Here is a 14,546-nt window from a genome sequence, read left to right as displayed (position 1 = left end):
GGAGCTTATATTATAACAAGGGTGATAGACAGCAAGAAATAAATAAATTAAATAACCACTTTGTTAATAATGGCTAAAGCAGGGGAAGAAAATGCAGTGATGGAGAACAGGGAGTAAGTTATATAACATATAAAATATATAATAAGGAATATAAGTCCACATGCATACAGACAACCTGAGTGCACAAGTTCCCAAAGGCCACCATCCAAGGTGGCTATGCCTATACATCCATTATTTTATGCCAGCTCTGGTGAACAAATGGAGGGATTCTTTCTTCAGCAAAGACTATCATGGTATCCTTCTGGCCCGTGCCACTGTCAATAGCAATTTCCTTGAACAGCACCTCCCTAGGTCAATGCTCTACTCTACTCGACCATCAGTTCCCCACTTGTTTCTGCTTATTTTATTTCTGTCAGATCCAGTCTCCAAATTGGCTGTAAAATACAGACACAATGGAAGCCCTCTTATCAATGTAATTAAGGCTGGCAATAGACCAATTGACTGAAAGAGATAAAGTTGACTTTAAAGTAAAATTATGTAGGACAGTTTTAAGTTACACACATATGACTTAATAATTCATATTTTCATATATGTCTCGAATATACTTGCACATATAACATTTCCTAATCTACTAATGAAAGAGCAAAGCTTCTGTTTTAAACTATGGGACCACTAACTGGAGTCCTGTGTCATATTTTCTGCACAACCATGCATGTGATTAATCATGTATGGTTTCTAGGTTAGGTTTTCCTAAAGCAGCCCAAGAACTTCAACACTTGAAAAAATCTTAAGCAATCCAAGTACAGACTGCTTCTACAGCTTTATGATTTCGTCCCAATTTTTTTTTATATGCATCTCACCAGTGACTCACATTTATTGAAAATTTCCAAAGCACCCAACTTTGCTTAAAAAACACAATCTTTTTGTATAATTCATCAGTTCAGTAAAAATTAATCAAATCCTGTAATAAGAACAACTGATCTGGGAATAAACAATTGTTTCATGATAATCGTACCATTCAACTGAAAGACAAGACAAAGGGAATTGTGCCCATTTCCTTAGCTAGTGGCCTATTAGGAACAAGGTCAGGTTATCATGGGCACAGAAAGGGAATGGAGACAATCAGCTGATCTCGTTGGCCTATTAAATGGAGATTGGTTAACAGAAATCTTAGGAGGAGAGAATGTAAACAAGAGCTACTTTATCTCCTTAACAGCCTCAAAAAGTAGCCACAGCCCTGTATTAAAATATTCATTCTCTGTTCTAGTTGGTAAAGTACACAAATTTCAAAACTTTGGGGGTAGACATTATAAAAAAGAAAAAGAATCAATTTCCATACTTCCATACTTCAATTTCCATACTTTATTTCTAACTGTTTACTACTGGCCAGTGAGTAACTGTATTTTCCAGTCCGGTCGATCAACTTTATAGTTTGTGGATATCTTAAATTGTGGCAATAGGGTGACTGTCAAACCAAGGTTTGGTGATCCTCTGTTTGTTCATCATCTTCTTTGTTTTCATGAGTTTTAATAGGAAATTGAGAGAGTCAGTCTCAGAGTCCCTCGTCTGCCATCACATAAAATCAAAGTGTCAACTTTTTTGTTTTTCCACATAATAGGTGTTATTTGTCTAAGTCAATGTAAGGTTGAAACAGTATTTCAGGAATTAATACTCGTCATTTCTGATATCATAAAATAAATAGAAATGTTAAGGGTAGGGAGACTGTTGTGGGAAAGGTAGGGCTTTTTCTCCTATTCGCTCCCCCAGAGAACTTTATATTTCCCTGAAAAAAAAAAAATCAGGCAAAAGACAAGACTGCGAATGACAGATTTAGAATAGCAAACACCAAATATGATTATCTGATGTTGCAATCCAGACACGAAGGCTCTTAAACTAGTTCTAATATAAAATTAACTAATATATCATGTTGATGGTATCTCTAACTCCCTAGGAAGTTTTTGGTTACTTAAAGTAACGTACTATATTCTACTCAGAATAGTAGAGGGTCGGACACCCTTTCTAAAAATATCCCACATTACACACAGGCTGAAAGGTGTTTCTGGATAATTGGTGAACTGGTCAATGTCTATCTTGGAAAAGTCAAAATTAATAAAATGTAACTCAGATACAACATCAATGAAAATACACAAATACCTTTCACAAGCAATAAATACTTAAACAGAAGAGCATCTCAGAGGAGAGTTTAGGAACTCCTCCTTCAAATCCAGTAATGAGCATTAATTCTTAAATAGACTATGCTATTAATATCCAGACAGACCTATACTAGACTAGAACTCAGTTTTATTTTTAAGAGTCTCCAGTACTGTCAGTTAACAATTCCCCCATTAAAAGAAAAGTTCTAAAGTAACTTTAAACGGAAAGGACATTTCAGCTGCTCTCATAGTAACAGAACAGGCAGAGGGTCCAGAGTGTCAAATCCTAGTCAAATCATGGATTCTATTATTACTTTAAATTCCCTTGGGATAGTGTTAAAATGCAGCCATTCATTATCAAGGACAGGAGCCCTCAGATCTTTGTGACTCTGTACATTTATTTTTCTGCTAACTACTGTGAAGACATTTCTGTACTAGTTTTCTAGTACACGACAAGATTTGATCTCACATCGCTACGATCTGTGAGCAATAAGCACAGTTCTTACACTAGTTGTCACTGCTAACACTGTTCCATCTCCCCCAAGAAAGACCCCCAGGTACAAAGCAAGCTGCATCTTGACATTCAAAGCCCTCAGGAGACTCTAGGTGCTCAGATTAGAACCACTTTCATTCAAGTAGCGGAAATGCAGCTCAGTTCTTGAACGCCAACTGATTGTTTCTACCAGGTCTATCTATATTGTAGTAAATAACATTGCCAGAATCTGAGTGGTTAGAATTCTATTTCCTAGAAATTCCACTTCCAAACAATAACTGTATGGCTGTGAATTTGGTTACTTCACTTAAAAAATAAGCTTAAACAAGTGGTGGGGATATTAGATACTTTCTTAGATACAGTGTGACTTGGTATAAAAATACACTGATGACATGGTAACTGATGAAAAAATGATCTGAAGCCTTGAATTTCATTACACCAATAGATATTTACTGTGAGAGGAACTGTTTGTGATAACATTAAAAACACAAAATAAAGAATGAGGCAAATACTCTTTAAGTCAGCAACAACAGAAAGTCTTGTGTGTAAAAACTGATCTGAACAGCAATGTCCACAATAGCCAAAACATGGAAAGAGCCCAAATGTCCATCAACTGATGAATGAATAAATTAGATGTGGTATACACAGGGCATGGAATATTACTCAGCCATTAAAAAGAATGAATTTTGTCATTTGCAACAATGTGGATGGAACTAGACTATATTATGGCAAGTGAAGTAAGTCAGTCAGAGAAAGGCAAATACCATATGATTTCACTAATAGCTAGAATTTAAAAAGCAAAATGGATGAATATAGGGGAAGGGAAGGAAAAAGAAAATATAAACAGAGGAGGAGGGGCGACTGGGTGGCTCAGAGGGTTAAAGCCTCTGCCTTCGGCTCGGGTCATGATCCCAGGGTCCTGGGATCGAGTCCCGCATCAGGCTCTCTGCTCAGCGGGAAGCCTACTTCCTCCTCTCTCTCTGCCTGCCTCTCTGCCTACTTGTGACCTCTCCCTCTGTCAGGTAAAGAAACAAAATCTTTAAAAAAACAAACAAACAGAGGAGGCAAACCACAAGAGATGCTTACCTACAGGGAAGAAACTGAGAGTTGCTGGAGAGGAGGTAGTCGGGGGATGGGATAACTGGGTGACAGGCATTAAGGAGGGCACTTAATGAAATGAGCACTGGGTGTTACATGCAATTGATGAATCACTAAATACTATCTCTGAAACTAATCATACACTATAATGCTAACTAACTTCAATTTAAATAAAATCTAAAAAAGAAAAAAAAACCCTAATCTGATGATCTAAGCGATCACTTAGATATTTGGGAGTATCTTTTGAACCCACTCATTCTACAGAGCCCTCAACAAAGGTTATTCTGTAAGAATGCAATGATGCTAAGATGGAACCTAAAATTTTTCAGGTATCATGGTATGAAACTCTAAAATCTCCAATGAGCAGCTGTCCAAATGTTGAGCAAATTCGAAGCTTTGAATTGTTATTTAATTTAGTTTTGCTTGTAGCAGGATTCAGTGCATTCAGAAGCTCTCCAGCACACAAACTCCAAACACTAGATGAAAGAACTATTTGGGGAGGAGATATACCAGGATACCACAATTTCACATAGAAGGTCTCTGCATATCTGGTGTCTGAGCTTTAATAATCTCTTCAAACGGTAATTAATTATATTTCAATAAATCTTTATTCTATTCTTACTATGCTGACTGTAATTCCATGGCATGGTGGGAGACACAAGTAAAAGCAGTTTTTAAACTCCTAGCAGTTTTCAACTCCTTGACCCCTGCTGTCAAGGAGTTTACAATCTAGCAGAATTAACCTATACTAAGTATTATACTGACAGGAATAAGAAAACATCAATTCCCAGCCATGTGACTGAATCATTTTGGACCTGATTTAGGTGAAAATTCGGGGCCAGTATCATTAAAGGGATGACACTTTGGCATCTTGGAAGGAGAAGGAATATTGTGCACATGGTAGGTGTGAGAATTGTAGGGGCCAGTGGGTGAGCTGTGGGAGACCATCTCCAAAGACGACTGCTATCATTCTCTTCACTTTCTGCAGGTGCTCCTCAAATCGAGTAACGGAGAATAATTCTCTCCTCTTCAATCTTGGCTGACCCTAGTGACTCGCCTGACTAAGAACGCAGCGGAAAGACCTTCTAGGACTTCTGAGACTAGGTCCTAGAAGCCTTGCCGCTTCCACCCAAGCGACTTTCTCACGTTCTGCTGTGGGCAGATTCCTGTGACAATTACATGCAATAAATTAGGAGCAGAGGGAAACTGAAGACAAAAAAACAGGAAGTCATTGCAGGAGTTCAAGTAAAACATTTTAAAAAAAAGGCTTAAAACCGGAAAGTAATAGGAAGGCAGGAGACGATGAATGTCAAGAGATGAGTAAACGGGAAAATCCAAAAGACTCTCCAGCTGATGAAACTTAAAAGAACAAGAAAAGATAGAAGTCAAAGTGGGTTCTGGGGTTTCAGAACCTAGAGAACCAGAAAGAGAATAATGCTATTAATAAATATTAGGATACAAAAAGAAAGCATGCATAGAGAAAACAAGAGGAAATTAAATTAGAGCTGCTGGGCAGCCATCCAGGGAGAACCCTTCAACAAGTACAGGGCAAGGGAGGTACTGAGTGACTTCTCTGGAATTGAGTACTTCTACTATCTGGTTGATACTCTGAAGTCACTCAAGGCCCCAAAACAATGACTTTCTTTTGTGTCTCCACCTGGTTGATGGTTTCATTTCAAGTTAATCCCTTCTTTTTCCTAGCCAAAAGAGATAGAAGATCCCTTACCAAGAAATACCTTGCTAAACATTAAAAGCACATAATGATAAATACGTAATGGGTTTGAATAAATTGCTCTCAAACTAAAAGATTTTTCTACTTGAAAAATTAAATTTTCACATTTATAGAAGTTATCTCAATGCAATTTTAGTTGTGTACTCGGTGGCATTTAAAATTTTCCACATTGAAAAAAAAAGTTCCTTCACACGTTCTCAAAACACATGACTTGGCTGCTTGTGCTGCAGCAATATTTGCTTCCCTCCTGTCTGAAGTACTAAACACTGAAAGAAGACTGAAATCTCTGGCTGTCTCAGGAGTTTACTTTCCATCTCCTATGTCCTCCATGTCCCTAATCCTGTAAATCTTTGTATTACAGCTTTTAAAAATGGGTTTCCTTAGAGAAAAAGAAACACCTCTGTACATTTAAGGATTCTTTTAAGCTAGAAAATTGATGACTCGATCAAGGTATCCTAACTTTTAACCCCTAATTATACCTGCTTTCCATATAAAGACTATGGGTGCATATACCATAGAGCTTATCTAATCTTGGGAACTCAGTTAGGCTCATGGACATGTACTACATCCCCATGAGCAGATTAGGGACTCCTTTTTAAAGACTCCCAAACTGGGATGCCTGGGTAGCTCAGTTTGTTAAGCTGCTGCCTTCGGCTCAGGTCATGATCCCAGGGTCTTAGGATCGAGTCCCGCAATGGCCTCCTTGCTCAGCAGGGAGCCTGCTTCTCTCACTGCCTCTGCCTACCTCTCTGCCTGCTTGTGTATACTCTCTCTCTCTCTGGCAAATAAATAAAATCTTAAAAAAATAAAAAAATATACTCCCAAACTAAATTATGTTAGGTTACAGCTGTAACTAATGTTGCCAAACAGCATGATCAAATTCACTGACATGTATTATTGAAATTGTGTGAGCTTAGATCAGTGTTTCTCATACTTTTCACATAACTCCTTACAGACTCTTTTAGACATTTTTTGCTAATCATCCCCCACATACAATTTTAACACAACACTTAAAAGTATATGTTATTGTACTATTAGTACTATTTTTATGCTTTATATGTTTAAAAAATCCTTTTATTTCAAACTTCCCAAAAACCAATTTTTACCCTCCTAAGGAGGATGTCTCTCTCACTTGAGAATGCATGTTTATTTAGATTAATACTCTGTTGCTCAAACAAGAATTATTCTTATCATCCAAATAATGCTAAGCCTTAGATCACTATACAAAACTCATGAAGAACATGAGAAAGACTCACAACCATACTTCTGAAACTTTCAACTTCAAGACTAAGAAGGTCAATGACTTCACTTTCAGTACCTGCTAAATGAAACTATCAAATTTTTCCATTTCAAAGGCCACTGACATTCCCCCATCCTTCACTGATTTTACTGAGAGATCAGTCATTCAGATTATTTGCGGCTAACAAGTAAAACATAGATTTTTAAAACCAGAAGTACACGTAATTCTATTCATGAGGTCCTCAAGTACAAAATAAATACTAAAGACAGAAATAAGAATTTGACAATCTTAAGTATCCCCAGTTTACTTAACTACAGAAACAGCAGTAGCACTGACATTTGGTAGAAAAGAACTATGAAGAAGTAATAGATGAAGAACACTATTTAAACACAAACCGTTCAAAAGGAAGTATCAGAAAGTGATAATTTCACTAAGTCTCAAAAATTCTATTTACATTTATCTATAATTAAAACTCCTCAATATTAAAGCTCAAAAATAAACCTCTTCTTAGTTAATACACCTGGATCTCCTTTCTTCCTTCATAGGTAGGGCTAAATTATCACTTACTCCTGGCTAAAGCAAGGACAATAGAGGAAGAAGAAAAGCCACAGGGTTTGTAAACCATTAGAACTCCATCCCACCCACCCCACCATGCCATACACCCAAAGGGAGACTAATGAGGTATAGGAGGGCATAAATTACTTAACAGCAAGCATAAGACATTCTTAGAGTCAGCAGAAACAAAGATCTTTCCCCACCAAAATAGAAAAGGGGGATTATACCTAAGGCCAAAGAAATTTACAGGCATCAGAGTTTATAAGGGGCACAATATTTAAGGAACAGCCATATAACCTCAGCTACATCAAAATACTATTTATTTTGAGACAAAGAAAACATTTTGCAATGGGGGTATCATTACTCTCTCATGACCTGGCAACCTGACGGCTGTTAAACCTGCAACAAGACTTTAAAGTTGAGACTTAAACTGTCTTTTCCAGTTAATCCCTTCTTATTCTGGCTAAAAAAAAAGAAATGCAGGATTTCTTTACCATCACTTTAGCGATACTTTAGTGTTACTAAAAAATACCTGTCTTCTTGTTCAAAGGTATGAGCTGTATACATTTTAAGACTCTACTTCCTGAAGAGATTTAGAACCAACTAAGGCTTTATTCTATGCATAACTAAAATGTCAATTTTATCAAGGATTGTAAATTTTCTGTAATACTTTGCTTCCACTTATTTTAAAATAATCCTAATAAAAAGTACTTAATTAAAATCATGAATTATCCTTTACAATTATTCTTTTATCCTACCATTTCTACATACTAAATTTCTCCATTTAGACAGCAAAAAGTTATAGTATATAAGAATATACTGTGTATCTGGGGACAGTGGATACTGACCTAGTGATATTTCATCATTAAAAACAGAATACTTGGTTAAATAATTACCAATAAAAACATGAAACATTTCTTTATAATAATCAGAGGCAGCTACCAATTAGTCACCCCATTTTCAGGTTAACTGAACATCTTTCCCATTTACTTTAACATAAATCCACATGCTAAAACGATACAGTCTGACCATCACCATGACAGTCACTTAGTATATAATTTGTATCAGGAAACTTTGATAATTAAGTTCCTTCCTTCATTTTAAAAATGGGATCAAGGGATTAATGAAAAGAAGGTAAGTAAACAAGGATTTAAGAAAGAACATATTCATAAATCATTTACCATCTCATACCAAGTATCTGTAAAAAAATATTATTATAATGGTTCATTCAACAATCAATGTACCAAACACTGTGTTAGCTATTAACACTGAGCATGACACTCATGGGAGAAAAATCCGTATCTTCAAAAAAATTTAATTAATAAATTCATTAAATAAAACACCTCCTCAAAGTACATCCTGGCTAAAGAAAAGAATCATGGAAAGCAAAAAAGTCATCAGCACAGTTGCAAAAGTTTATGAGAAATTATTATTTACCTTGGCTCTGCACTCAGCGTTATTACAGTTTTCTGTGGTAGAGAACTTTGTGAGTTTTGTTTCAAATCCTATAAAAATAAACAAAAATTTTTATTTTACTTTTAAAATTTAAGTTTCAAAATCCGTTATGTATAGTACTTAGAAAAATCCTAAAATGGATGGAAAAAAATCCTCCTTCTAGCTACATCAGTTCCATCAAAGTTCAAAATAAGTAATTCTTGCATGAGTACATTTTTATGGGTGTGTCTTTAGACTTCAGTATGGCGTATGTTCCAGGGACTACTAGAGTCTAGTTAGGAACCAAGCAAATCAAAGTACTAAAGATAATGCAAAAAGTTTCTTATTTTACCTTTGTATTACAGGTTTCACATCCTTAAGCAACGTATGTTCATTTATTGGATTTTTCACTTTAATATGAAAATGTGTAACTATAATTCGATTGCAAGCATCAGTATATGAAAATACTGAATTATCATCTCTGATTCCAGATGTGTGAGTTCTAATGACTGTAAAATTTCAACATGTATAGTTCACAACAGACTCTAATGATAAAACGTTACAATTTTGAAACATCTGTGTTGCCACGTGGAAGTCTAAGGAGGTTTGCAATCAATTGTTTTTTCAACTGTTCTTCCTTGCTGCTGAAGAGTATATTCTTCCTTTCAGAGTATGCTCTGTTTTATTGGCCTCTCTGATCCTAACAATGATACAAACCAAGGCAGGTATCATACCACCTTACAGAAAAATGAATGAGGGCTCACAGATGTCAGGAAACTTTTTCAAGTACAGGTAAAGAAGATTTCAGTCAGGTACAGAGGATTGAGGCTAATAGCTAATCTCCTGATTCCTTAAATGCTCCTCTATGGTTACACATATCCGAGCACCGCCCACAGCCCTCCATGGACTCATCCTGAAACCAGAAGACTTTAGGATTATTCAAGTTGAAGCTCGGCAAGAACAGATGAAGGATTTACAGAAGTTCCAATACCAAGGGGCTTCTAATTGAAGCTAAGAAAAAATAACTAATTATAACATCCAGTTACCTTACAATGTCCTCTTAATAATGTTCTGAAAGCTGTATGTTCCATGTAACAAAGCAAGCTCATTATTTTTCATGTTTAGATTGAGTTAGAACAAAATATACACCATAAATCAAACAAAGATACACTTATAGGAAAGACAAACACACGAATATTTAATATAAAAGGATACAAATCCTCTCAAATCATATACAAGGAAATCGCTATCTTGCAACGTCTCTTTTCATTCAGCTTCTCACCTCCTTTTCCAACCCAAGATTCAAAGAATCATACATTTTTATGATAATATAAAAGGCAGCAACTAACCATGTCTAGGAGGTTATCAAAAGAGTAAGAGTTGTATGAGTTTTTGTCCTTCAAAATAAGTAGCAGTGCAGAATATCCAATTATCTTCTTCAGATTCGTTAACGAATGGAAGAGTCTGTGAACCAAAAATTTTACTGGTCTGAGAAGGAATTCAAATATCTGTATACAATATTTTCAGTTTCTTTAATAATGGCTAAGCCACCATTACTTTCACCCTGTATTCCCAAAGTGAAACCTATAATGAACATCTAACGAACTGACTCTTCTTTGCTCAGAACTAAGTCCTTGGGAAAAAAGGTTAATCAAAAGATATCACTAATAAAGATTCATTTAAAATAGAAAACTTCCTGTACACACCTGAAACATGTAAAAACTTATTCAAACTACTGACACTTTCTATGAATATCATGCCAAATACTAAGAATATTCAACATGATCACTCTACATGCTTTAAGGCATTGTTATAAAAGAAGTGATTTGGTCCTTTACATCAGAAAATTCTTTAACAAATGCTGAAACAGCAGAAGAAAGCATGAGATTAACTGTCATTCACAAGAAAATTCAATCAGTATCCACACTTCAAAAAAACCTCAAATGCCTGAAAAATTCAAAAAAAAATTTTATTAACTTTAGTTTCATATACTTATTCAAAAAAAGAGAAAGTTTTCAGAGGTCTGGATAATGAAACTATCTTTATCCTTTTCACTTTTCTTGGTCATTGAAATTGTTCACTGTGAGATGCCTGGGGTAGCTCATTCGGTTAAACGTCTGCCTTCAGCTCAGGTCATGATCCCAGGGTCCTGGGATTGATCCTCACGTCTGGCTCCCTGATCAGCAGACAGCCTGCTTCTCCCTCTGCCTGCTGCTCTCCCTGCTTTTGCTCTCTCTCTCTCTGACAAATAAATAAATAAATACATAAATCTGTAAAAAAAATAAATAAATAAAATAAAACAGTTAACTGTATTCTAACAGTATTTTTATGTCTGAGGAACCAAAGAGATACATATGAATCAACCTATTCAAGATCAGTTCTGGAACATAATCTTGGTCTATTACCAGCTATTGCTGAAGCACTACACATAGGAAAAGAATTTGTTTGAAGTTTTTTTCAAGTTTCATTTTGTTTTTTAAAGCTTTATAGAACAGGTAACACCAAGTAAAGCCACTGGAGAAATCTGTAGAGAAACTTGGCTAAAAATGCTTTCAATCAGCCATTGAATCTATTATATTTATAGAGTGATTATATTATTTTCCCCAATATAGGAAGCAATTTTGGATCTACATGTTAAGAACATTTTTGTTGTCATGCAACAACAAGAAAATGTGTAAGAGAGAAATAACTTTTTTTTTTTTGCAGAGCATTGAGATTACTTTCAAAGATAAGTGATCACAATCAGTAAGTTAACTATGCAAACATATTATACATACATAGTATTAAAGTCTTATGCATGTAAATTCAGGCCATCAGCCAACTAAGTTTCTTAGTCTATTCAAATATTTTCCTAGGTGGTAAGTGTTTTCACCAGACTAAAAGATAATATGAATGAATACATTTCAGTTAGAGAAACAAACCCCTCGATTTAAGTTTATTTTTATTATCTACATGGCTAACTTTATTAGTCTGTCAGAAGCTGAAAAATAAAAGTTATGTTCTCCACCAGCTAAAACCTTATATGTATTACAGTGCACAGAAGAGTCCTGCTTAAACTGAGGGAATGTCACACATCAATGACTGTATCCTAAAGGCACATGCATAGTCTTCAAACAAGATAAGCACTAAGTACTGGCACAGTATTCTCCAAATGCTCTCTTAGGATGCATAAAGCCGTTTTGTTTAAAGCAAAACAAGACTAAACACAGTAAATTTCCCACAGTTTGGGAAAGTAAAATTTCAATGTTTCAACATTTCATCATTGTGGGCTTCCGCAGAGCTTCTAATACCCTAACATGCCTGTATTCTTTTATCATTGAACTATTCAAGGACCATCACTTAGAAATTGCAGTTTTCTACTCGGTTATCATTACAACTGTTGAAAGCAGATATTAGCATGTTTGTCAATGAACCATTCGATCCATACATATGGGCCCTCATAATTACTCTTTGTTCATTTTTTTCTCCTATCTACCTTAATTACAATATAGAAATTGGCAGAATTCTAAATCTTTCTGTAACTGATCTCATGCCATGCTGAATATCCATCACAAACACTGTCCCACTCTAATTCATTTTTTCGTGCCATGATTAGAATTAACCTTCAAATAGCCATGATGTATTCCTGCTCTATAGGTGATAATTATATAAACATTCAATCTACCGTTGAGAGCAGTATGCTAAGAATCACCTTTAGATGGCCAAAGAGAAAACTAGAAGAGTCTGCACTCCTGTTGGCACTGTGGAGCTGCTATACCTGAACTCGGGACATGCAGACTTCTTCCACAAGGCACAAAAATAAGTAGGATTGGATTTATTCAGTTTCAAGTTGCTATTACTAGCAACCAAATGCAATCCTTAACTCATACATTTGTTCACAGGGACACTTCTGCCAACATCTGAATAAACAGTCAAGAGTCTAAGAACAAGAGAACACCCAATGCTAGCTGCCTCTTTGTTTATAACTCTCTAACTTGTGTTTTGAAATTTCCTCCTTAAAATGTCTATGCTAATGACTTGATAATTGTGTATGACTTTTCAATGAAGTGTGAAGTGCTCGCAAAGCAAATTTACAAATGTCAAGTACAATTTGAGAATTATTGTCTTTTTTTCTCTAAGATGCAATTTTGTACGGTGATGTTATAAGCTAAAAGCAAAACCAAACATATGGAGGAACTAATGACAGGCCTTCTGGAAAGGTTATGAGACAGAAAATGTTCGGTTGCAAAAACTCAATGACCTGTACCCAAGCCCCTTTCAATATGGCAGCCAGAGAGAGAGCAAGCGGACAGTGCAGGAGAACGACTTCTTCATTTCCTCTTAGGAACTCTTTTCTGAGTATAGCTTCATTTTTAAACTCTCAATAAACCAAGAAGACAGGCAGGTTAAAAGGAAAAAATGGAGGAGCTGTCCTTACTTTAAAAAATGCCTTCTTTGGGAGAAAAACCAATTATCATTATCAGCCAATGAGTGTTTTCCATTTTAAGCCCAGCTCAACCTCAACAGGTGCCAAATACATTTGCCACAAGAAGACTGAAAAGATATTCAAGATACCACCATAAATAGATTTTCAAGGACTCAAGTCAGCTAATGAAACCTCAAGAATTTATTTTTCAAATATCTAGAAAGGCAGTCAAAATACTGTAACTAAAATTTTAATTAACACTTATGATTAGTGATATCGATTTTATGGATCAATCTGTAATGCTGACTTCATGTACAGTATACACTTTACACATATGGGAGGGAGCATTCATTTAAAAAAAAGGGATTCACTTCATGGGGCACCTGGGTGGCTCAGAGGGTTAAGCCTCTGCCTTCAGCTAAGGTCATGATCTCAGGGTCTTGGGATGGAGCCCCGCATCAGGCTCTCTGCTCAGCAGGGAGCCTGCTTCCCCCTCTGCCTACTTGTGATCTCTCTTTGTCAAATAAAATCTTTCAAAAAAAAAGAGAGATTCACTTTTTAAATCTCTATTATAAGAAAATCAGAGCATATTTTAACAATTTTAAAGTATTATCAAAGTACACCATTACTGATAGGAAAAAAAAAACTGGAAAAAATAATAACTAAACTGTAACGAAATTAATAGTCAAAACTCATTCCCCAACATAGGAATCTCCTCTACACTGATCCTAAATGAATGGTTACCCAAACTAGGGCATAATGATGGAAATTTCACTATCACAAAAGGTAGTAAGCCTTTTGATTATTGAGAAGCACTATTGACAAGTCTGCTGTTCTGAGCTAAAGCCTGTACTCACTGTTTTCCAATTCTGCAATGTGAAAATAATGCAGCTTCCCCTTCCTCCTCCCCTCATCTCACAGCCCTTCCAAGAGTTGAAGAGGGCTTTGATATCAATACCCAGGCCAACCCTTCTCATCCCAATTCCTTATATCATCCATATATGTCAAGGTTTGTAGATTCTTCTACTCCCTGGCTATCCTCCAGGCTGATTCTTTTTTGTCAATGTCCCTCGTGGTGGGGGAGGGTATCTGAGAACAACTGGATATGGAATAGGATGAAATTAAACTGCTATACAATTAAGTGTGGCTCTTCATCACCTTGGATTATAGCTGTGATTTATTTGATACAAATCCTGGGTACTACACTATACTTGGGAGAAAACAGAATCAGCTTTATAATAATGTTTTACTACTCCATTTGCAGAAATGCACTGCAATAATATTAAAGTTAGGAGAGCAAGCACATTGTCAATATATTTATTGAAAAATGCTTTGAATACTGATGTTGTTTTTCTAAAGCAATACTTACAAGGGATGTCATTATTGATATGGTCTGTTGTACATTAACAACTTCACCAAAGATATAAGCCTGTGAC

The 14,546-nt window shown here is 35.7% G+C and overlaps 1 protein-coding gene across 1 annotated transcript in view; it reads right to left on the bottom strand.

The window, feature by feature from the left end:
* MAN2A1 (mannosidase alpha class 2A member 1) overlaps window positions 1-14,546 on the bottom strand; it is a 168,192-nt gene that overhangs the window by 68,433 nt on the left and 85,213 nt on the right. The window contains exons 11-12 of the mRNA XM_059418347.1: window positions 10,055-10,169; window positions 8,709-8,776 (exon numbers count right to left, since the gene is read on the bottom strand). Coding sequence (XP_059274330.1) covers window positions 8,709-8,776; window positions 10,055-10,169 — 183 coding nt within the window. The remainder of the gene's footprint in view (window positions 1-8,708; window positions 8,777-10,054; window positions 10,170-14,546) is intronic.

This window comes from Mustela nigripes, chromosome 12 (assembly GCF_022355385.1).
Source record: "Mustela nigripes isolate SB6536 chromosome 12, MUSNIG.SB6536, whole genome shotgun sequence".
NCBI classification, from domain to species: Eukaryota; Metazoa; Chordata; class Mammalia; order Carnivora; family Mustelidae; genus Mustela; species Mustela nigripes.
The sequence above is the reverse complement of the archived record's forward strand: the minus strand, read 5'-3'. Positions and strand labels throughout refer to the sequence as shown.